Source organism: Tripterygium wilfordii, chromosome 9, assembly GCF_013401445.1.
Source record: "Tripterygium wilfordii isolate XIE 37 chromosome 9, ASM1340144v1, whole genome shotgun sequence".
Taxonomy (NCBI): Eukaryota; Viridiplantae; Streptophyta; class Magnoliopsida; order Celastrales; family Celastraceae; genus Tripterygium; species Tripterygium wilfordii.
In genome coordinates, this window is record NC_052240.1 from 2,858,898 (window position 1) to 2,881,849 (window position 22,952).

The window sequence follows — 22,952 nt, forward strand, 5'->3', positions numbered from 1 at the left end:
ACAAAACCATGGTTCGTGAGCTTGAGTCCATGCAAGTATGCAACTATTTCTTTATGAGCCACTTAACTTTTTTGTGTTTTTTCGATACGAGATTCTTGTGTGGGTCTCCAATACTCCCCCCACACAAAATTCTTTCAAATTGGACCTAAAGAAAAGTTGCATTTTCATGACTTAGGAGAATATAATAGCGAGCCATCCGAATGAGAATGTTTGGACATATTTTCAAATGCAATCATGGGCGGATCTACATGTATAGTAATTGCCCCCTTACGTTTTTAAAACTACCCTATATAATACCTATATTTCCATTATGTAACTCTTTAAAAAATAATTTTTTCCAACTTAAACACACTCGTTATATTTTCATGGGTTATATTTAACCCATATTTTCATGGGCCAATTTAGTGGACCTGGGCTATACTCCATATCAATCAATAGCAAAAGTTGAGGACCAAGCATATATTCTTAGAGGATATGAGGTGGAGCATCTGTCAAAGATCTCTTTGTCAAATGAATCGCGAGCTTGTCGCGCGATGCCGCGTCACCATCGCGCGGCAGCGGCTACTGTGCAATGCTTAGTTAGTTTATGCCCTATATATATATACACACATACATATATATTATGCAGTTTACTCTTTATCTTTTGTCTATCACTGAAGCTCTTTCATTCATGTAATTACTTGGTATTTGGCTTTCTTGGAGGACTTGATTAATAGTAAACTCTGGTTCATCAGATCTCCTTAGAGCAAGTCCGGAGGAAAATATGACTTGGAAGCTTACAAATAAATTCTTAATGAATTAATTTTGGGTATGTATTCATTGCCCTCTCTCTTGTTTATATATGTAAGTCATGCGTTAATTCTTAATTTCTGTCTCTTGAACATTATACCTTGTGCAAAGTGTTAGAAACTGGCTATCACAAGATCAATCTGAGGTTTCTTTTAGGGATTTTTTTTTAACCTTTGAGCTCATTTGTTTCTAGGTTATTTTCAATATAGATGTAAAATAAAAGTAATTTCGACCATTGGATCTAAAACTCATTTTTGGATTTAAAAAATAAAAAAGATTTATTATCCAATAATGGGTCTGGTTTAATATTTAGTTGCTTGGGCCAAAACATAAGCCCCAAACCAGCGGGCCTTTGTTCTTGAATCCCTCATGTTTATTTCTGTTATGGTATTTATTTATGTTTTATGTTGATAATTTAAGTGTAAGGTGCATACAAGCCATCTTTTTAGTTGATAGGCAAGCCAAAAACATAATGTGATAAATATATATTTTTTAATATTTTCTGATATTTATTTTTATATTATTATTTTATTAAAAATATATTTTTTAATATAATCGATAAAAGTTAAACGAAAAATATATTGAAAATGGTTTAGAAGAATTGATGGGAAGTGCTGTATAATTCTATTTGATTCATTTTTTTTTTATTGTATTTAAGAGAATCTAGTAAAAACAACTGATGCGATACTTTAATTACCTCAAAGTATGTTATATCTGGCAGTAGATTGATGGTTTGAGATGCGATGTCAGGAACTAGAATCTTAATGTCTGGTCCTAGTTACGCTATTTGGGCGTCTGCCTTTTCTGATTTTGGTGCTCTGTCATGAAACAAGAACTCTGTGATTGATTCTTGGGCAACCAACAAATTCTCGTTGATTCTATTTTAAGGAAACTGGTAAATACTAATCAATCTTTGCCTTTTTCTATAATCATACTACATAGACTGAGTGCTTTTGTTGATTGTTCTTTAAATCTGCCCTTGACAGGCAAAGGTTCTACACGAGGATGGAATACTGACGTGGCATGATGATGCATACGATGACAGCCCTAAACCTAAAAGATAGCACACATTCTTATATAAGTAAAACGACCATAATAAATATAAAATAAAAAAAAAAAAAAAAAAACACGACCATAAGAACCAATGATAAATTCGAAATAATTTATTAACCAATTAAAAAATTGCTCAGTCAACGTCAATTTATTGAGGGTTGGTTATGCGTCACACAAACCCTTATCTTTTTGTCGATACAAATATCTGCAGGGCATACATGTCAGCAGTAGGGTTCTAAGGTGTGACACAAACATTGAATCTCCGACCTCCAAGAACAAAGAGAGTGTGGCCTTTAGTGATCTGACGACATTCCGATGCTCAAATCAGTGTTTTTGTCAAGAATAAATCAAAGTATTCTATGTCACAATTTATAGTGCGTATCTCATCTCGGGTAGATGATTCATTTTATAGACACTGCAAAGCGCATTCGTTGGGATGTTTTTATCCTCGATTTTCAATCTGTTGAGATGAGATGTGATTTGATCTCGACTTTGAGACTGTTGCAATGGGAGTTCATCCTCATCCGATTTTTTTGAATTTTTGAATCCTCCCAGGTTGACGTGATGAGAGTTCATCCTCATTTAATTTGAAGAAAGGCAGTGTGAATGGATTATGAACTCTAAAGTCTCAAGCACGTGGTCATAACGTGACTCCACAATAAACCCACGCAATCGGGTGTAACGCACACGGGCTAATCACCTGTCATGCTGACTAGGCATGATATTTTTATTCATACACACTCTCTCTTTTTAATTCTTTCATTTATTTATTTTTTTTTGAGAAGACAAGGAACCAATTCATTAAGAAAAGGCAGGGATACAATCCTCAGCAATTGCATGAGTAATAATGCCAAGACTTTTATTTTCTAAAGAGCAAAACTTGTAATGTGCCCGACAAATACTGACATATGAAGAAAAATAATTACGAAAAAAGAAGACTTGGTCTTTGTTTCAATTTCGCAGAAGCATGTAGGGAAGCTTCATGGAGGCTTCACTGGCAACACATGGAAGTTTATTGGTTTGGGCCCTGATTGGGTCCCTTCTTGGAATCTTTAATTTATCACCCAACGCAACGCGCGCAAGTGGTGTATGGTTTTCGACGACTTTATCTTATGGCCAAGGGACAAGGTGGAGTCTATTTTTTTTATTTTTAACTAATCAATCCAACGTTAATTTCCTCATCTTTTCTACATTCGGCTTCTCTTATCTTAACCCACATGTTAGGAGGAAGTTTTCGCTATAAATATAGCTTTTAATTTTAGGTTCCCAATGCACATAAACCTGGACAAATCCAGGAGAGTAATATGGCTCTTTGAATTTTATTTTCACAAGAAGAAAAAGAGAGAGATGGTGGGGATTAGAGAGGGGCATAAATGCATAAAAGAGGGGCAGATTGAAACAGAGAGAGCTAAGCAACGCTGGAGGGGAACAGAGTCTAATTTCGAAGCAGCATGAGTGTGGGTTTTGGACATGAGATTTAGAGACATGCAATTGGATGCTAGCTGCTTTGCTATTAGCTCTGTTTCCTTCTTGAGCTTGTTCATGCTCTGCTTCTCCTCATGTTCTTCTTAGTTTATGCATTTCTGTTCCTCACTAATCTCTGCTATCTCTGCCCTTATCCTCTTAATTCCTTAATTCATGTTTTTTTCCCCCTTTTGTTCGATCATTGTATTATTTTTATTATTCTTACATGTCTAACTTATTAGCTTAAGCTCCGTAGAATGTTTCGTAAAAAAATAATGTCAAAAAACCAAGTTTTGTGGTAACTGCTTGATTTTGGATATACTTGACTTTCTGGTTACACTTATAAGAGATTCGAACTTTCTACCTATTTTGAAATCATAAAGAGTGGCTAACACTTGTTTTTTTTTTTTTTTTTATTATTGAGAAACAGAACAGGAAACAATAGTCAGGCATCAAAAAGCACTTTGGACAAAGCCATCTTTGTTGAGAAGGTAACTCCATATCAAATACCTCAATCCTGAGCATGAAGAACATCTTCAGAGTCAAAACACGTCCAGAGGCGAATTTCAACCCAACCTCGCCACTTCTAGTCGTATTGACATTTGGAAGGAATATTTTTCTCCAATGTGTTTTTGTGCACACTAGATGGGAAACAAACTATGTCGCCGACAAGCTGGCAAAAGACTTGTGGATAGGTGGTCTGATTTCATCAATTGGCCATAATCTAGATTATTATTCAATCTCTTTTTCTGGGATCACTGGAATATCATTTTCGTTTTTTTTTATACACATACATGCTCTGGCGGTTTATGCCAGATAGCATATCCGCATGTTTGGTAAGGCGTTGGACTAAGCGGTTCTGTTGTGCGGCCCGTTGAAGTCCAACGCCATACCAAACACCATAGCGACGGCAGTGGAACCGCTGCGCTTCTCATGGTTAATCAATATAAGACTTTAATATATGTGTATACCCAACATAAAATAGTCAAGTCCATCTAAAACAAAATTGAGTTCATGATAATGACTATGTTTGTAAACATACTTGTTTGTGTACCATCAAAAGTTCCATCTCCACCCTAATATCCATTGTTGGGGCACAGTGCAGCGAAACACACCACAAGATAGCACCTCGGAGAACAACGACTGAAAATAAACCAATCGATTGAAAGTTGTCCTATCCAACAAGTAATTATCACACAATAATAAGAGAAATAAAAGCAAGTAGAGAAAATATGAGCACACGGATATTTACGTGGTTTGACCAGAACAAATCTACGTCCATGGAATTGTGGGAATATTTCACTAGATGAAGAACCAATCCCCATCGTCTAAAACCCTAAAGCTCTAAGAGTTCCATCTATTACGCTAATTTGAATTGTTCATGTAATTTTTCTTTTTAATTTTTTTAGGTATTAGGATTTTGTGAACTTACTGTAATTGAGAACCTTTTTTTTTCAATAGATTCCTTCTACTTGGCTTGAGACTTGAAAGTAGAAAAAAATTTTGAATGAGAAAGCTTCATATGAAGTTAGCAAGGGAAAAGTAACAGGAGAGAGCGAATGAGTTGAGTGACCAAAGCAGAGTCTTTTTAAGCCCTCGCTTTAATGATTTTGAACATCAAATTTAGACGCTTTTGGATGGTTACTTACTGAATCTCTCAAGGCTCAAACCTCTCCCTCACTTTTCTTTAACCCCCGTTGTCTCTGATATTGTTAAAATTTGTAAAAAATCTCACATCGATTTAGTGTAAATCAACAATGCAAGTGATTTATAAGTGTGAGCCCAATCTTTTAACAACTGATGTATCTTTTAAAGGACAAAACCTGCCTTGGGCCCATAGCATAAACAATACCTCAATTGAATTGAGTCAAACCTCTCTCACCTACTTTTTCTAATCTATCAAATTATTCAAATTATAACATGGTATTGAAAGTATACACTTGATCCTAATGACTTTCCATATAATCCATTTGTTAGGCTTTGCATAACCGAGCTCAGAAGTGCGAATGAATGTTAAAGATTTGTAAAAAGTCAGACATCAATTTCGTGTAGGCCAACGATGTGTTTATATGTGTGAGCCCAACCTTGTAACGTGGAAATCACTCAACTGCTCACCGGACAACTACCTGGTAAACTGCGGGTAATATGTAAGACCATGCAACCCCCATGAACCAGTTGAGATCTGAGTCGATGCCCAGTGTCAGAACATAATGTAGAGTGACATTCACACATGTTGGGCTGAGCAATTGCGACAATGGAAACACCTATAGGCTATGAGACTTGAACTCACAACCCCTTGTTTGCGTTAAGAGTTACTGCAATGAAGTTCACCATATCAACCAACGACACGTTGCGTGAGCCCAACATTTAATACTAGATACGCATTTTGAATGATAAAATCACGCAAGTCTTGAGCTCATAACGTGAACAATACCTCAAGTGAATTGGGTCAAACCTTTCTGACCTCCTTCTTACTTCTCATTTCCTTTTCCTTTTATGACCACTCTCAAATTCTTCAAATTATAACCACACATCTACGCTCCGCGACTAATATCCGCTTTCTCATCTCCCTTACGTAACCCTTTATTTTTCCTGCCGTGCAAATGCTGAAACCGAACAAAAACAAAGAGTTACATATGAAGGTAGACAGAAGGCGTTGGTACATCACAACATAAATTTAAGAAACTTAAACACAGATAGATTTCCTTCTCCTGAGTGATGCAAATTTGAGACTTGTATTGCGTGGAGCAGAAGGTCTCAAACAGTGCAATCGTAAAGGCTTCACGGTTTTGCTTGCAATGAATGTGTGTAGAGGCATTATAGCAAGTAGGCATATATAATGCCAGGTTTGTTGGTATTGTCGTGCGTCCTCGTGAGACAGTCGCACGACCGATAGCGTTTGCGGTAGTTGCCTTTCCACGTCAGTACCAAGACCTACTCAATGTCTAATTTTTTTATTGTGACAAATTATGTATAAAGATATTATATAATGAATTATTTAAAGTGAGAGAGAAGAATATGAAAATTATTTATTAACATTCTCAAATGCTCTTGTAATGGTTGGTTTGAGTAGTATTTGTCAAATACTACTTAATTAATCGTAACATATATATGATACCTTCGAATGAGTAACAAGCAACATGTTTCAAAAAAGAAATAATCTCAATCATCCGATCAAATCATCTTGTTCTTTAATTGATATAAGTGTAGAGACTTACAAAATCTGGTGATTGAACCAAAGAGTGGTTATCATTTTTTATTAAACTTGTGGGAATCCATAGGAACAAAACTCCAAAGTATATGCACATATCACTCAAAAATCCATTATTTAAAACACCAAAACACATTATAACATCAAAATATCTCATAACACATACCATCAAAACACATCTAAAAAAACTCAGAAGCACAACCTTAGTTTATGCCGTGATAGGTACATTTAGTCATATATATATATATATATATATAATCCTCACCTACTAATCTTGTTTGCAAGGAAAACCAAAGCAGAAAATGGTGGCAGCAAATCTAGTGGGGGTTATCTCATGAGTACTCTTGCCCGTATTATTCAAGTGAATATCCGGTCAAACAACGCAGCGGCCAATCGAATTCATGGAACATGAATGATGCTCTGGCATGCAAATATTCACTTTATTTAACATGAAAAAGAAAAACATGTGTACTACCCGTCAATAACTTTTAGACACGTAGCCTGTCTGATGTTGAATGCGGTGTCAGTGTTATATAAAGATTAAAATTCCATGTCGGTCATATTATTCGTGGCGTAGACTTAAACAAAGTCATGCACATATATACACACACATGAATTCTTGGACCAAAAAGTTTGTGAATCAAAATACAATGGTTATGATAAAACACAACATAAATGGGTGCCCCACATTTATTATGGAACCCATCACATTTATGGTTGAAAAATAAACCCACAAAATTAGTCCACACTTTTAATCCACATGAGAGAATTTTTATATATATATATATATATATATATATATATATTAGCACTTTTATATACATTTTCGAGGAACTTTTTCCTAGAAAATGAGAGAGAACAATAGATCATCACGGCCGACATGTTAACAAGTTAGCAAATCCGGTTCCGATGTCGCGCGATGTCCGAGACGTATCGTCAGTGTTTTCTGGCTAGTTCTCGATCTGTTTCTTTTTCTTTCACCACTCACTATATATATATAAGTAAATAAAGCTTGTTGTCTTCTATGATTCTTAACTACTGAAGAGAAATCAAAGGGAAGATTAGCAGAAGGATTTCATGGATAATTACTTTGACTTCACTTCAGAGGGTAAGCAATTTATATCATCAATTATATATCCTTCCCCTCTTTTTCCCATGATAGACATTGATATACATGATCTGCAGTGATCATGAACTACTAATACTTATCTTGAAGATTTGGATCTGTTCATAATTTGTTAGATCAATTGATCTATTATATCTTTCATTGCTGCTAGAGTTTACCCTTTATATATATGCTCAACTTAACTTAGATATATATAATTATAGGTTTTCTATAAACCAAAGCAGAAAATGACAACAATATTATAATTTTGGGTTTTAATTCATGTTTTAGTAATCTTATTCAGGAGTTGTATGGATTATAGTTAAATATGTTTTAGTAATTGAATTGGTTTCGAATTTTATAGATGATAAGGAAATGGCATCTCGCAAAATGGAGGGACAGTTTAGTATGTCGAATCAAGGTAATTTTATTACTGTCTGAATTAAAGAAATTATCTACAAGTTTTGTTTCTCATGAATCATGAATGACTTGCAGAGGGAGAGAGAATTAGTATACTTGACAATTATCAAGCAGGCGACGATCAACCTGCCGGACCATCTCGACCTTCCAATAAAAGAAGAAGATGTCAAGGAGTTACTATCACTCCAGCACAACGACGTGAAAGAAAGAAAGAGATCGATAGGGCATTCCATCAACGACGAAAGGTTAAATCATTTCATTCTTCAACAAAATCGATCTTCAAAGTGTGGATTCAATTCAAAACCCTAACGTTTCATGTCTATATATATAGTGCAGGAACAAGAAAATCAAATGAAGGAGAATTTGCATTTTCTCAATGAAGAGAACACGATTCTAGTAAGGGAAAATCAAGTTTTGATGACCGAAAGAGACTCAATGGATCAAAATTTGCAGTCAGCGGCCATGGAGACCATACAACTTCAATCCGAAATACTTGGTTTGAATCGAGATATTGCCACTGGGCAACGATTTGTGGATTTATATTCGAATCAGCTGGTAAGTATATGTTGTGTATATATATATATAGTTCCTCACATTAGCTATATATTGGCTATTATTACAAGGGTTTAGAGACGTCTGGATGTATATAAATATGTGATGTAACTTGACTTGTTCAGCTGTTTTCTTCTATGTCGTAGGCAATTAACTTGCCGAACCACGTAAATTTGTATATTTTTTGTTTGTTGATTCTTTGTTTATCTACATTTGCACGGCAATTTTTTTAGTGTTTCCTTCAAGCTTTATTCTTTCTGAATAAATATTTATCTTTTCACGTTTTCAGGTTGCAACCAACGCTTCCCATCTGGTTTTTGAACTCAGACAACATGAGATTGAAAATGATATCTTGAGCCAAACTGACTGGGAGAACTGGGACTCAGAAAAAGAACAACTTCTGCAAAATATGGCGAGATTGGAAGTTGAAAACAAGTCGCTCAAACTACAACTTGAAGCTTTAAGTGACTTCATAAACACTAATGAGGACGGCCAACAAGGATAGACAGCGCAGCATAATCTATGGAGTACTTAAGGAAGAGAGTGGCTGATGATTTATATATATATATATATATATATATATATATATATATATATATATATATATATATGACTAAGAGGGATTAGAATTTCTCATAAATTTGTTAACTAGCACTCTTGCCCTAGTCTTGTTAATCTCTCAAACTAAACAAATAACGGCATATCAACGTCAAAATTACTTTGTCCAGGATAAACAAATTGAATTACATAAATTTTAATCAAGGAATTAAAACTGAATAGAGAAATAAAGGCGTCGTATCAAAGTGTCTGAAAGCCGAGATGGCAGAGATTAGTGAGGATCAAAAATGCATAAAGCAAGGTCGAAGACAAGTAAAATTTGAAAAGCTGAATTAATCACAACTTTTGCAGCTTCAAATGGAGATGGAGACATTGGAGCCATGACCCAAGCAGTAGATATACCTGGAAGCAATTTATATGTTAATTCCCTGATTAGTACTTAAACATAAATGTTTCATAAAATATTGAAAAGGTAGTTTAGGGTTAATTTATCTTACTGTTTCTCATCAAAACCTCTCTCTCAATTTCCTTTGGCCCTCTCTAATGCAATTTTGTTCCTCACTGATCTTTGCCATCTCGGCCTTCAATCGCTTGACGCCATGCCTTTGTTTCCCTATTCAGTCCTCTGCATGCCCTAACGTCCCTGTACTTGCTCTTACTGCGAGGGAGGCAATGAGAAAGCTTCACCAGGGATGTCCATATATATAGAATCTCCAAATATTAATAATCCACAAAAGTCATGCTCAAACCGCGGTGGACTTGGAAGTTAGGTTGCCAATTGACTTGATACGCGTCGTGTACCATTTTTCTAACTTGAGTCTTTCATATCAATTCATTACTTTACGATTCTGCTGATATATATATATCCCCTGATGTTTGTCTTGTAGACTCTCTCTTGACGCGTTGGAGTTTCATTATTTATTTTGTTTGGATCGATTCAACTCAGAATTTTTCATTGTTTCCTCCAATTTGTATGTAAACAACTTAAGAATAGTCATTGTGTTTTCACGGAAAATTAACCTTTTACAGTGGTTGGTGGGCCTTCAAATAGGAAAAGTCATACAAAATTGTTGAAAGTCAACCTCGAGATACAAGATATTCATATCTATATACAACGCTTAAGAGTTTAGAGACGAATATGTGATCCAATGATAGCGTTACACCTAGATATTACATGTTCAATTCATAAAAATAGCCTCTCCACGTATAGTGTCGTCCTCGGTTATCAAACAAATATTTGTGTACATCTTTTTTGTCATCAACCCCAAACCCAATGCACGATCCTTATACATAGATGTTGTTTACCTTTAGATAATACTTGAGAGCGTATATGTCGTGCGATGGCTAATAAGAAAAAAAAAACATTAAAGATTCATATATATGTATATAGTATATATAGTATTTGTTAAAACTTAAAATCTGTATTTTTTAGGTACTTCCTCCAGACCGACCAATTCGTATAAAAATTAGAGATATTATATTCTGGTGATAAAAATTGCACACAATAGGCCGTAATATCCCAATTCATTTGGAAGAGTAAGTGTAATTGCTTGTTAGGTAATTGTTATACCACATTCCAACCTTTCATAATGTTGGAGAAAAATGAAATTTAGAGCTTGTTTGGTTCATGAATTTGGAGATGGAAATGAAAATAGGATCTCAAGAAAACTATTTTCTTGACATTTTTCATTCCTTGTCAATATTTGAATGATAGTGTCATACTACTAGCTCCATGTTTGGTTTAAGTAAAAAAAAATCCAATGAAATAATATTTAGATTACTGAAATACCTTTATTATCATATATATTTTAAATGATATATTAAACAATTATTTTACGACATAGTAAAAATAAAAAAATAATTTTTTTTTTATTTTTATGTGATCACATCTACTCAATGAAAAATAAAATAATATAAAAACGACATATTTTAAACACAATTTCATAATTTAGAAATTATGTGTTTTTCAAAATTAAATTATAAATATTTAATTAAAAACAAGCAAGTATTTCGAGGATTATTCTATTTTTAAGAGAAATAGAGAATTCCTCATTTGCAAGTAATTTAGCTTTCCATGGAATTTTAAATTCTAAGGATTTCAATCAAACAAATATAGTAATCATTAGAAAAAGAAAAACTCTTATTTCTAAAAATTAGATTTCCATAAACCAAACGAACACTTGGTATATATTCATACCACATTTATGCTATATCTTGCTCGAATACAAAGTAAAGAATGAAAATTGTCCGAGAATGAGTACATAATTCAATTAAAAATAAAACTAACGATGAACAGTAGTTGTAATAATTTGTTCATTGAACTCAAACGTTTAATTTTACAAATAAAAAGTAATATACACGTAGTTCAAATCATCATTTCTCTCAATCCAACCCCTCACATATAGCACTGCAACCTGTCCATAAATCACCAGAATCTGCAGCAAAAAAATGACTATTTCAATTACCAGTACAAGTTTTTTTTTTGATAGAAACAAGAACAGTTCATTATGGTAAATGAGAAGAGTCCTTAAGTTAAGGAGGTAGAAATACAATTTGGGTACTCCTCGAGACCGGTACAAGTTTTAAATATACAAACATATCTATCGTTAGGGGTGGAAAAAAATTGGTATCAGGTCGGACAAGAACACGTTTTTACATAATATTTACATGTTTAAATCCTAACATGGATTGGGTTTCGGACGTATTTAATTGACCAAACTCGGATTTGTTTAAATCTAGATAAGTAAATCAGAAAATAATGTAATATGGGCTAGGGCCCGGATAAGTAAATTAGACAATAATTAATGTAATTTGCGTTAGGGTCCGGACAAGTAAATCATACAAAGTTTCTATGTTTGGACCATGACTTAAACCGGACAAAAACTTTGTGTTTGGACTCAGATTTCGGACATATAACTTATATACAAACTTGGTTTAATCCAAGTCGGACCAATTCGGTCATCCGAACCAGACGGAGTTTTGCAATCCCTATCTATCATTATATCTGTAACTTCATGATTTGATAATATCACAATCAATCAAATTATATAAGAAGAAAAAGGATGAGAGTTTTCACTTACCATTACATGTTTTTTTGTGTCCAGCATCAAGATCGTTGTGTATTTTCTCACATAATGCATCAACTTGTACTTTGAGAAACTTATTCTCATGCTCCAAATTTCCAATTTCATGCAGAAGTTGTACTTTGTTCGTCAACCAATCCTCCCAATTATTCTGCTTTAATATCATGATCTCATTCTGAAGCTTTTTAATCTCAAGCCGGTGATTCTCATTGCTCGACACATCATCCTATCCAAGACACAAATTGACGCAACCGAAAGTTTGAAACTCAAAGAGTTGAATAAAATCAAAATTCTTATTGAAGGCAAAAGCAATATATTCTTTCCAAAACTCTCCTAATGACATATATATATATATATATATATATATGAATAAGAAACCCTAATAAGTCTAGAAAACCGAACACTACTTGAAAACAAATAAGGAAATCCAAATGAAACTAAAACAAAACACCTCCGCGGAGAGGTTAAACGCCGTTTCCTGGTCCTAATTTGAACTCTTCAACCTGGTGAAACCCGGGTTGCCCTAGGTGAATTTCAAATCAATCCTTAAAAATATATTATGGGCCTCATAACTCCAAGCGGAACAAAACTTATGGCCACTTTTAGATTTACCAATAAACCACTAAACCGGACTTCGTTTTTTGACCTTTCGACGCTCCATACAATCCAGAAACTCATTTGCAAAGACATCCACGTCACAAATTCCATAAACCCCAAATCCACACTAACCATATATGGTTAACCAAACTTCACAATACAAATTCGTAAACCCCAAATCCACACTAACGATATATGGTTAACAAATATTTTAGAACAAATTTACTTTTTTTTAGTAACCAAGAAGACATCATATAAGTTTGCCCTTTGGACAACCGACATAGACCTAAACTTGGGTCATCAAGTCCGCGCGCAAAGAAATTTCTCACTTGACGATTGGCGACATAGTAAGTCAGGCCAAAACCTAGCATGTCACTACAAGGTATTGAAACCACAACACTAACAATGACTAGCTAACCAAGCTTCACAGAACACAAATTTGTAAATCATCACATCTACACTAAAACAAAATTGTTGACAATGCCACCACAAATATATAGTGCATTTAGTGCTATTTAGAGAGAGAGAGAGAGAGAGGACTTGTACTTACTAATTTCTTTAAGAATTGATCAACGAAAATTTGTTGGCTCTTCATGTTTGTCCTCAAATTGCGAATTTCCGTATTTAGGTGCTTTGTCTCGGTTTCTGCCAAATGCAAGCTTTTGTTTATAGATTCTTTTTCCATCATCAAATCCTTATTCTCATCATGCAAGATTTTATTTTCTTGACCAAGCTCATACAACTCACTTTCCATTTTCTTCTTGCTTTCCTACACCAAAAAAGAAAAGAAAACCAAATAAACAAAACAAATTTGACAAAGAAGACAAAACCAAAAAGGATGACAAAAACCTATCCTCCTGATACTGTTTGAGATGAAAAACATATCAGAAAAAGAAAACAATGCCGGATGAATCAATATTTACCCGGCATTTTTCTCGATATCGTTTGTCGATTTCTTTCTTTTTTTCATTGGATACTGGAGTTTTTCCAGAGTTATTCCTCAGTAGATGTAGAGCCGGCGGATTTTTACTCCCGCGCTTGCGGCCTGAATCACTTGTTCCAGCTTGAGTTGATGCTATTAATCCTTGTTGTGGTTGGTAATTCCACAGAGTTTGTGAAGTTTGATAACTTTGATTCAGTTCTGCATGGATAATATTTATAGAACATGATATGATATGACAACAATTGCCTAAATTAGGGCATATATATATATATACATATATAATCTAAATATTATATTTTACCTTGATTCGGCCAAGGCAGATCTTTGTGTGATTCTACAAGAGCATTATCTTCAAAATTCATAAAGTTTAATTAGATTCAGACCATATATTGTCTGCATATCAGACATTACTATTTAGAGTAAAAAAAAAGAAGTGGTGAAAACAGAGTCACGGACAGAACAAAAAAAAACAGGGCAGGTCAATTCAGTATCAAACAATAAGATCTGAACATTAATTGTATCCTCTAACTCCGCCACCACAATCTAATGACTCACTCATAACGTTGACCCTGAGTCAACCTCTTAGATCGTCGTCTGCATCTACGATCTAAGAACCCAGATCTTACATTTTTGGAAACTACAAAACTCTACAGTTCATTAATTAAACTAAAAAAGTAGTAGCAGCATTAACAACTAACAGAATAAACGGATTTTAACGCAGAAACAGCAAGCACTGCACTTACATGGATGAGTATAAACTGAGACATCATCAAGAATAGCGTAACCTTCCCTGTCATCATACTTTAACCCTTCAGTTTGTCCACGGAGATTCGACGATGAACCAGGGTACTCCATTAATCAACTGCAAGGAGAATCTAATTCGATGGGGTTAAATGCGAATCCAAGATATCAATTGGTACAGAAAAACAGAGAGAATACATGGATACATATATATACACACAGAGAGACACAGAGAGATCGGTTAGCAAGACAATATTGCGCGCGATGTCGCGCGAATGCTTGCGATTCCGATGATAGGGGAGAGAATCAGCTTGGACGGCTGCTCCACCACATTAGTTTTTTGAGTCAACGGATAAAACTCATTACTGTAGTCAGTATACTGTGTGTTAAGGATGCGCACGTATGTCCTACTCTGTTGTTTTTTTTTTCCCTTTTTAAATTATGTATAATTAGCTTTTAAATTTTAATTATTTTACATAAAAGGATAGGCAGGGGTGACCAACCTTAATTACGTCTATAGATTATGTGTACTTAGTTTATATATATAAATTATAGCTTATTCACATTTGTCTTGTTCAAAGATGGATTTCTCTGATTAGTTGTGGATTAAGAAAATCAATATACGCAAGTGAATCGTTGGTTAAACGGCAATCACATTGCATGTAAGGGATCATCCACCCATTAGATCGTGGATTTGAATCATATTCCCTCCTCAAACTCCTGTTTCAAAAGAAAATGAACAAAGACCCTAATTGTAGCACCTGAAATTATAGTTTCATGACAATAATCACAATCTGATTGTTGGATCAAGAATTGTGATGGAACAATGACGTAGTCGGAAACTACGATTAAAGCTAAATTATTGTTTTATCTAAAATATCAACATTGGAATATACTAGATAGAGAAAAAACACTCTCAAATTTTGATTAATTTCTTCAAAAGCAAAAAATAATGAGCATTAGAGGTGGCTACAACCCTAAATGAAATTAAAAAAAAAAAGTGAAATTATGAAAATGTCCAAAAATCCTAAAAGGCCCATTTGAGTTCATAAAAAATGAATTTTGACAAAAATATGATGGGTTTCATGTCGAAACTAGTGCTGACAATCACGTCGAAGCAAGTATCCCAACTAAGTTTCGCGCAATTCTGACAACGTGTCTTTTCTATGCTACTAGCCAGTTTGCTTGTAATTAACTTGTCACTAGTCTTATATCAAACAAAATCATTATTGGCGTAAAAATTAATAGACAAAGTTTGGTATAGAATTTACTTGGGGAAAAAAGGAGAGTAATTGAGCAAAAGAGTAGATGTTGTTATCCCTAGATATATGTAAGGAGTTAGAATTAACATGTGGTATTGTTTTTGTTAAGCAAGAGTGTTAAGGTTTCACTCTACATAATCGATAGAGTATGTACAATATGTAGTTCCACACGCACCAAATAATTATCGGGTCTCAATATTCTTGGATGTACGAGAATATTAACACAAATGGGATTTCAGTCTTTTAATCCACAAAGAAATATATGGGTGTGAAAAATCACCACTCATATAAATTACAACCACGCACAATAATTAAATACCGATTCCAAAATATCTTATAAACAAAAATCGGTCATTTTAGTTTACCTACATCATCATCAATCCTCTCGCTTTCAAACTTAGTAGACTTATAGGATAAGCAAAAAAAAAGCACACACATACAAAAGAAAACCATTTTACAAGAATTTCATCACAAATACACAAATAACTTGGGGTTGACACTGAAAATGAAATTCAAAGATCTAGATGTGAAGCTGCAGGCACATGCAATGACTGAGGAGATAGAATGTTGATTTTCATTGTTATCCATCCTCACATGTCCATTACTATATATCATCAGGAGCCAGTAGTCACACACCTCCCTTTCTCACATTTTGATTTGCTATTAAATCACTGCATCAACAGAAAAAAGAAGAAGAAGAAGTTGTTGTCGTTAATCATGCACAAATTTCATAATTAATTAAACCAAAAACTATGATTATATATGATTATATGTATGTACCGAAGAGACTGAGTGAGTTGAACTGCATTGGCAAAATCGTTGCTAGCTTTTGCTTTGAAGATTTTGTAGATTAGAATGAGACGTTGTTGGATTGTGAGGCTTTGCTCTGAGATGAGCTTGGTCTCCATCTTGAGTTGCTCTTTCTCTACCTTCAACTCTTGATATTTGTTTCTCACATGTCTTTGTTCCTCTTTGATACTCTTTTGCTCTTCAACAATCTCTACCATTTCAGCTCTCAAACATTTTATGCGTGCCTTCAATTTTTCATCATTCATATTCCTTTTCTGGTTCCACAATGGCAACATGATTGATGAGTGATCATAATAGTAGTAACTTAATTGGCTAGTTAATTAAGAAACATCTACGTACAAGCTAGTGGTAGAAAATTAATTTGTAACATGTTTTAGTTAACAACTAAAAGACACTATCTTGATTGAGATCCTTGTAATATTTTTCACAATATATATATAATTCCTTTCAATTTACCAATTAAAGCTGTTTGGGTGAGGGGGGGGGGAACGTAATTCAAAATTTTCTAGTGATATTAAAACAAACACTTGATTAGGAATTCCAATGAATCATAAGAAGAAGAAAAAAAACGCTAGAGAATTTGAAGCCATTCATTGATCTGTTTCTGAATATTCTAAAACGATAGATGGGTCTTAAGAAGTATGATTCAATCGACTGATTATATTGTTAGGAAATAACAATTAATGGTAGTCCATTCGTTGATTAGTGTTTCCCAAGCTCATGTTAAAGCCCAACCCATCACAGGGTTTCCAGGACTTTTGAGGGTCTTTTAGGGCTTACAACTTCAAAACATGTCTTATTAAGTTAATTAAGGAAATCATGAGCTTACAACTTTGTCCATTAAATCTTTATTTTAGCATTGTGAGACTTTTCGTTCGCAAGAAACTCACCAACGACCTTGAGGGACAATCCATACCCAAGTCCAAGCTCCATGTTTAAATAAATCGAGTTAGGATCTAGAGAAGTTCGATTTATCTTAACTAGTCAGCTAGTTTGCTCCCCTTACATGATTTATTCTTGTGAACATTGAAAATAATGAGTACGCATGTGTCAAGCACTATTGTATGCAAAAATCTAGGACGACAAAATTGTATACCTGATTCCTCCTTTTAGTAGCCATGGAACTCCTCCGCTTTCGAAACAATTTCCTTGAAAACATGTCTAAAAATGGTTTTTTTTTTTTTTTTTTTTTTTGTGTGTGGGGGGCTGTGGATGTAGAATTAACAGGGAATTTGTCTCTTTATATAGCTTGCGAAATGTAGAAACCTTAAAGAGCACGAGACCCGAGAGCTTAACGTGGCTGAACAAGCAAATGATAAAAGTCTTAGAAAACACTCCAGACTTGACTGGAAGCAGCAGCCACACCAATTAAATAAGTTTTTTTAGTTGTCGCGCGTAGGTCGCGAGCCCTCGCGAATGATCGCGCGGTGTGACCCACTGACCCCATGCGTACGCCAAAAGCCAACCATAAGGTCCATAACCAAAATGTTCAAAATGCAAACCATTAATAATTATAATAATTTAATTCCAAAATATAAATCATTTAAGACTACGCTTGGCCAGGCTGGATATCTATTGAAAACCTCAGTTCACTCATATTAATGATATTATCCGTTTTTCGTTTATCAATTTCCTTTGATATGTCGGACTCACACGATTTTATATTTCTTGAGTCATCACACGTTGATATTTAGATCCAAGGAAAAAGTCTCATTAATGGATAGAAAATGAGATTTTCTTTAAAAATCACATTGCTTGGAATAACCCAAGCGATAAGATATTTTAAAAGTCTTGACAACGTATACGAGCACCCCTGTTAAACATAGCCTTAATTATGAGTTGTATGTATGTATGTATATACCTGAAAGAGTGTCCTTTGCGGGGAACCAGATGGTAATCTCTTACTAATGAGTGCCATTTTGCAACCAAACATACAAACAATTGCAACATAGTATTATTGCTTGTAACCTTAAGCTTGCAATTGGTGAAAATGTTAATGATCAAACTGGACAATATATATATATATATATATATATATATATATATATATAGGGTGATAAAACTTCTTGTTCAAACAATTAGTAAGAGTACTACTATAGTCACTGTGAATTTGACTTTCATGCTTCCATTCAATATTCAGGACATTAAAGTAGTAAGAAAAAGCTGGCTCGTAATTTCCTCGCGCGAACCTTGATTCGAAAGCGCGAGTGTCGTGCGTTTTTTTATTCGTCTTTTTTTAATATCCGATCAGGATGTTCTTCTTTAGTCAATTTAATTATATATACAACAAAAGAAAAAAAAATTAAAGTTGTCATTTTTGTGCGAGTACTTTGATGCTTATCTCTGGAAACATAAAAAAGGAAAAGAATAAATCCAAAACGCGATGTGACATGTCGTGTTGTGAATTATTGAATGTAGACAGCCACCAGGCTCACTGATTTTGAACCAAAATATTTGATCAAGTCAATTCAGATGTCTCAGATTGTGGGCCTAATGGGCTCCATCATGGCTCTCATGGGCCAACGTGTCGAGTGGGTTTTCATGAATATGTTGATTAGAGTTTCATGTGGACAGATTTTGGCTCATAGCTTCATACAATAAAAATGTATGTGAAGAGTTAATATAATTTGTCGTCATTGAAATATTTGACATGTTTTCAATGCAGTACCAAAACTCATAAGTTACATTTTAATCGCTTAAGATTGAAAATGTTGGTTGAATAAATTTTATACCAATTTAGGCGACAACACATTGATGATTTGAATTTTAACTTCTTTATTTTTCTTTAGTTCGCGGAATTAACAAAGTGTTAAAACCTCCAACTTCGTAATTCGTATCGACAGGTTTGAATAGAACGGAACATACCTTTTATCACACTGCCTGTATCACTTCGACACGTATATCTTAAATTTATGTATTTATTTTAAGCATAATTTAAGAAAAACCAGAACATATGACATATTGAGGCCTACGTACTTGAATTTGGACCTTCTTAAGTAGACATGAGAGTGAGTTCTGGGCCGTTCAGCCCACAATCAAATTTGGACAAAAAAAAGGGCCCGTCATTTGGGCTTTTAGCCCGATCTAGGTACTGGGCCGAATATGTAGGCCTTAAAAGGACAAAATAGGACATTTGTTGTAATAATATACACTGATAAAAAGACAGCTGAATCATGTAGCGTATATCGGTCATTCATTCTGTGTTTACAATCAATCTGACGGACTCTGCAGTTGCATTTGATGCAAATGAAGACCATGTTGGGTCTGTACTTTCTTCAGCATCCTCTGCTGCTGGTAGCATTCCTTCTAAACTCAGAGATGGCTTAGGAGGTAGTCTCAAGTGTTGAGTGTCTGCTTCGAGCATTTGGATTGCCTTTCTCATCGAAGGACGATCACTGGGACTTATCTGTATGCACCACAATGCCACTATCATCATCTTCTTGACGATGCTCTCCTCCTCCTCCGACGTATCCTCGATTTCTGCAACTTTTCCATTGATGATTTCATCATAAACCAAATTAGGAAAGTAACTAATCTGGCTTGAGTTCTCTGTTGTTGATACCAGCTTCTTCCTTTTCCCTGCCATCTCCATTAACAACATTCCAAAACTATACACATCGGCTTTGTAAGAAACGCCTCCAATTTTTTTGTAAATCAATTCTGGTGCAATGTATCCTATAGTTCCTCTTGCAGCAGTAAGAGTGACAATGCTATTGTCTGTCGGGTACAGTTTTGCGAGTCCGAAATCAGAAATCTTTGGAACAAAATTCTCGTCGAGAAGAATGTTGTGAGGCTTGATGTCAAAGTGTAGGATCTGCATTTCACAACCTCTATGTAAATATTCGATTCCTCGTGCCACTCCAAGAGAGATCTCGTACATTTTCTTCCAACTCAAGGAGTTATATCCTTCTTTAGAAAAAATGTATTTGTCAAGAGACCCTTTAGGCATGAAATCGTATACTAGAGCGCGGTTTGATCCTTCGGCACAGAAGCCAATGAGTCTCACCACGTTGACATGGTGAATCCTCCCTATTGTTGCAACTTCATTGATAAAATCTTGTCCATTCGCTTTCGATTTGCCTAACATCTTAATAGCTACAAAACGGCCACTTCTAAGCTTTCCTAAATATACAGTTCCATAACCACCTTCTCCCAATTTTTTCTCAAATCTTTTGCTCATCTTCTTTATTTCCGTGTAAGAGTACCTTATTGGCATGAGATTGTGCTGGTTTCGCAGAAATTCTTCAAGCGAATCATCCATCGATAGATGCCTCCTTCGCCATTTATAAATCAAAAACCCAAAGAGACATGGAAAACCAACTATTGTTCTCAGGCCAATACATGGTCCTGCAATGGAAAATTTTCCACAAAATTTATGTCGTGTGATATTAAAAACTAATTCCCTCGTATATTCTCCAAAATAAAAACTCTAGTTTCAAGCATACATGCTAATTTGCTAATAATACGTAAGAAAACTTACCAATCACAAATGGAGCCACAAAATACTGGAGCACAAAAACAACTGCAAAAATTCAAACATAATCGAATGAGCTATCCAGATACGTCATAGAAATAACATTTGCTACATCAAGAAACATCAAAGGAGCTATCATCCTTGCCACACTACATCTTTTGTAAGCATTATAGGATTAGAAGAAGAAGAAGAAGAAGAAAAATCTTACGTGCACGGAAGAAGAAGCCAATTTTGCTGATAAACCCTGCACAATCCATTCGATTCGAAGAATCATATTACAGATAAATTGAAAATGGAAACAGACTCCATAGTTAATGATATAAATGTATAATGTTTATAAAGACATAGACTTGAATCCAACATGCCTGGAGAGAGAACATAATAATGAGATTATGCATGTAATTCTTCACTGCTACTCTAGTTTTTCATGGCGAATGCATTTTAGAAGACAATCTATGATCAATATGTGTGTGTGTGTGTATGGTTGATAGTGAAAAACTGATGACAGAAAATTAATCAGCAATCTAAAAGCTTACTCACATTGGAAGTCACGGCCTTTGGGGAATATGCAGTTGTGGATAATGGTGTTGTTGTAGAATTCACAATACCCTATTCCTCTGCAACCTTCACAGTCAATGGTATCCCATGAAAGCTCCAAACCGTAAGCAAGCTCTCTGTGGATGTCCATATAAGTGAAGTTCCTCTTATTTCCTCGCAGCAATGTTGTCATTGCTACTATATCCACCACACAAAAATCCCCCATCTCAACAACCTCAATTCTGTCGACGATTACATAATGATATCTTCTCTTATAGAAGGACAAAGAAGAGTTGGAACCAATACAAGGAGCAGTGTCCACAAAAGAAGGAGACTTCATTGGTGTTTCACAGCTTACAAATGCTATCTGTTCTATGTTAGACCAGTCGGCAATGTAATAGGGTCCATTTATGGAATAGAAATTTCCATTTGGGCTTAAAGAATAAAGAGGAAAAGAAGAGCAGTTGTTTTCTTGGACACCAATATCAGCAACCCGAATTGTACGTTTCTTGTAGTTGATTGCCTTCACAACATATTTTCTGAAACCCAATTCAACTATTGTTCGATTGTTCTCACAAGAGACTTCATAGTTGCGGTCACCGCAGTTTGAGGGACTGCTTTTTAATCGGAAAGGGTAGGTAATGTTGGCAATATCGCCGCAAGAAGAGTGGTGTGTGCAGGTGTATGTTATGTTACCAGGAGGAGCAGAGCTGAAGGATGTATGGAATAGTAGTGCAAGAAAGGGTAGGTGAAGGAGAAGCTTGATCTGAAACATGGAGAAATGGAGGCAGATCGGAGATGGAAGTAACTGGCTAACCTTTATCACTTCGAAGTTTGAAGGAAGATATCTTCTTTCATTCACATGTACCAGAATTTTATATTGATATGGGGTTTTGACCAACAGCTGGCACCATTGATTTCGACTTTGACTGCTTTTAATGGTATTGGAATATCCACTCCACCATCACCATCTTTTCCAAAACCCATTTGCACTGTTGGGTGGATTTGTGTACAAATCATCTTTTAGTTACGAATATTTCATAAAAAAATACCATAACCTCTCTCACCAGGTCTCTGATTACCCTCTTTTTTTAATGCTATTACCTTCTTACCTTCTTTTTAATAGGCAAGACCCCAGATGGGATGGTTGAGGCAAGAGCTTGTTCCATTCTGCCTTTTTCAGTTAATTCAACTCACAAAATTAAAATGCAAATTTGGAATTTAACCAAAAGGAGTCCCAGTCTTCCTAACCAATCAAGGGAAGTCAAAGTCTTTGTCGGTAATAAACTGCTATTCCTTTTTGAAAATTCTTCATAGCAATTCAGTGTCAAGACTTTAAAAGAGAAAAATATT

General features: G+C 34.9%; 4 protein-coding genes and 3 long non-coding RNA genes across 10 annotated transcripts; 2 read left to right on the plus strand and 5 right to left on the minus strand.

The window, feature by feature from the left end:
- Positions 1-346: 346 nt before the first annotated feature.
- LOC120006684 lies at positions 347-4,053 on the plus strand. The gene is made up of 4 exons (XR_005470065.1): positions 347-808; positions 1,540-1,684; positions 1,776-2,970; positions 3,737-4,053. It is a non-coding gene; the product is annotated as an uncharacterized LOC120006684 (long non-coding RNA).
- Positions 4,054-4,081: 28 nt separating this feature from the next.
- LOC120006686 lies at positions 4,082-6,108 on the minus strand. The gene is made up of 2 exons (XR_005470066.1): positions 5,741-6,108; positions 4,082-5,621 (listed from the first exon to the last, which is right to left on the minus strand). It is a non-coding gene; the product is annotated as an uncharacterized LOC120006686 (long non-coding RNA).
- Positions 6,109-7,347: 1,239 nt separating this feature from the next.
- LOC120006379 lies at positions 7,348-9,540 on the plus strand. 2 transcript variants are annotated; one of them, XM_038856400.1, is made up of 7 exons: positions 7,372-7,466; positions 7,562-7,625; positions 7,987-8,043; positions 8,118-8,287; positions 8,379-8,597; positions 8,884-9,171; positions 9,206-9,540. In XM_038856400.1, exons 2-6 carry the CDS (start codon positions 7,595-7,597, stop codon positions 9,097-9,099), a joined length of 693 nt encoding a protein of 230 aa, XP_038712328.1. In that variant the 5' UTR covers positions 7,372-7,466; positions 7,562-7,594; the 3' UTR covers positions 9,100-9,171; positions 9,206-9,540. The 2 variants fall into 2 exon arrangements, with proteins under 2 accessions (XP_038712327.1, XP_038712328.1); XM_038856399.1 differs by having other exon boundaries at positions 7,348-7,625; positions 8,884-9,151; positions 9,186-9,263.
- LOC120005364 lies at positions 9,388-9,889 on the minus strand. Its single transcript, XR_005469804.1, has 2 exons — positions 9,650-9,889; positions 9,388-9,554 (listed from the first exon to the last, which is right to left on the minus strand). It is a non-coding gene; the product is annotated as an uncharacterized LOC120005364 (long non-coding RNA).
- Positions 9,890-11,395: 1,506 nt separating this feature from the next.
- On the minus strand, positions 11,396-14,893 carry LOC120004824. Of its 3 annotated transcripts, none has more exons than XM_038854135.1 (7): positions 14,737-14,893; positions 14,519-14,650; positions 14,077-14,124; positions 13,756-13,973; positions 13,383-13,601; positions 12,233-12,461; positions 11,396-11,587 (listed from the first exon to the last, which is right to left on the minus strand). In XM_038854135.1, exons 2-7 carry the CDS (start codon positions 14,628-14,630, stop codon positions 11,535-11,537), a joined length of 879 nt encoding a protein of 292 aa, XP_038710063.1. In that variant the 5' UTR covers positions 14,631-14,650; positions 14,737-14,893; the 3' UTR covers positions 11,396-11,534. The 3 variants fall into 3 exon arrangements, with proteins under 3 accessions (XP_038710063.1, XP_038710064.1, XP_038710065.1); XM_038854136.1 differs by having other exon boundaries at positions 14,519-14,637; positions 14,737-14,886; XM_038854137.1 differs by having other exon boundaries at positions 11,396-11,566; positions 14,519-14,885.
- Positions 14,894-15,996: 1,103 nt separating this feature from the next.
- On the minus strand, positions 15,997-17,841 carry LOC120006303. The gene is made up of 3 exons (XM_038856306.1): positions 17,685-17,841; positions 16,559-16,842; positions 15,997-16,449 (listed from the first exon to the last, which is right to left on the minus strand). The coding sequence occupies exons 1-3, from the start codon at positions 17,745-17,747 to the stop codon at positions 16,407-16,409; spliced, it is 390 nt and encodes a 129-aa protein (XP_038712234.1). The 5' UTR covers positions 17,748-17,841; the 3' UTR covers positions 15,997-16,406.
- A 1,860-nt stretch (positions 17,842-19,701) lies between these two features.
- On the minus strand, positions 19,702-22,548 carry LOC120006345 (rust resistance kinase Lr10-like). Its single transcript, XM_038856361.1, has 4 exons — positions 21,603-22,548; positions 21,271-21,306; positions 21,069-21,110; positions 19,702-20,935 (listed from the first exon to the last, which is right to left on the minus strand). The coding sequence occupies exons 1-4, from the start codon at positions 22,372-22,374 to the stop codon at positions 19,782-19,784; spliced, it is 2,004 nt and encodes a 667-aa protein (XP_038712289.1). The 5' UTR covers positions 22,375-22,548; the 3' UTR covers positions 19,702-19,781.
- Between the last annotated feature and the right edge of the window lie 404 nt (positions 22,549-22,952).

Coding starts and splice junctions, on each gene's coding strand:
- LOC120006379 (XM_038856399.1), top strand. CDS start 7,595: ATGGATAATTACTTTGACTTCACTTCAGAGG. Junction 8,044..8,117: donor GTTTAGTATGTCGAATCAAG/GTAATTTTATTA, acceptor AATGACTTGCAG/AGGGAGAGAGAATTAGTATA. Junction 8,598..8,883: donor ATTTATATTCGAATCAGCTG/GTAAGTATATGT, acceptor TCACGTTTTCAG/GTTGCAACCAACGCTTCCCA.
- LOC120004824 (XM_038854135.1), bottom strand. CDS start 14,630: ATGGAGTACCCTGGTTCATCGTCGAATCTCCGTGGACAAACTGAAGGG. Junction 14,125..14,518: donor CTCAGTTTATACTCATCCAT/GTAAGTGCAGTG, acceptor TGAATTTTGAAG/ATAATGCTCTTGTAGAATCA. Junction 12,462..13,382: donor ATCAATTCTTAAAGAAATTA/GTAAGTACAAGT, acceptor TGTCTTGGATAG/GATGATGTGTCGAGCAATGA.
- LOC120006303 (XM_038856306.1), bottom strand. CDS start 17,747: ATGTTTTCAAGGAAATTGTTTCGAAAGCGGAGGAGTTCCATGGCTACT. Junction 16,843..17,684: donor CTACTAAAAGGAGGAATCAG/GTATACAATTTT, acceptor TTGTGGAACCAG/AAAAGGAATATGAATGATGA. Junction 16,450..16,558: donor CAACTCACTCAGTCTCTTCG/GTACATACATAT, acceptor CTGTTGATGCAG/TGATTTAATAGCAAATCAAA.
- LOC120006345 (XM_038856361.1), bottom strand. CDS start 22,374: ATGTTTCAGATCAAGCTTCTCCTTCACCTACCCTTTCTTGCACTACTA. Junction 21,111..21,270: donor TGGCTTCTTCTTCCGTGCAC/GTAAGATTTTTC, acceptor GAATTTTTGCAG/TTGTTTTTGTGCTCCAGTAT. Junction 20,936..21,068: donor TGTGGCTCCATTTGTGATTG/GTAAGTTTTCTT, acceptor TTTCCATTGCAG/GACCATGTATTGGCCTGAGA.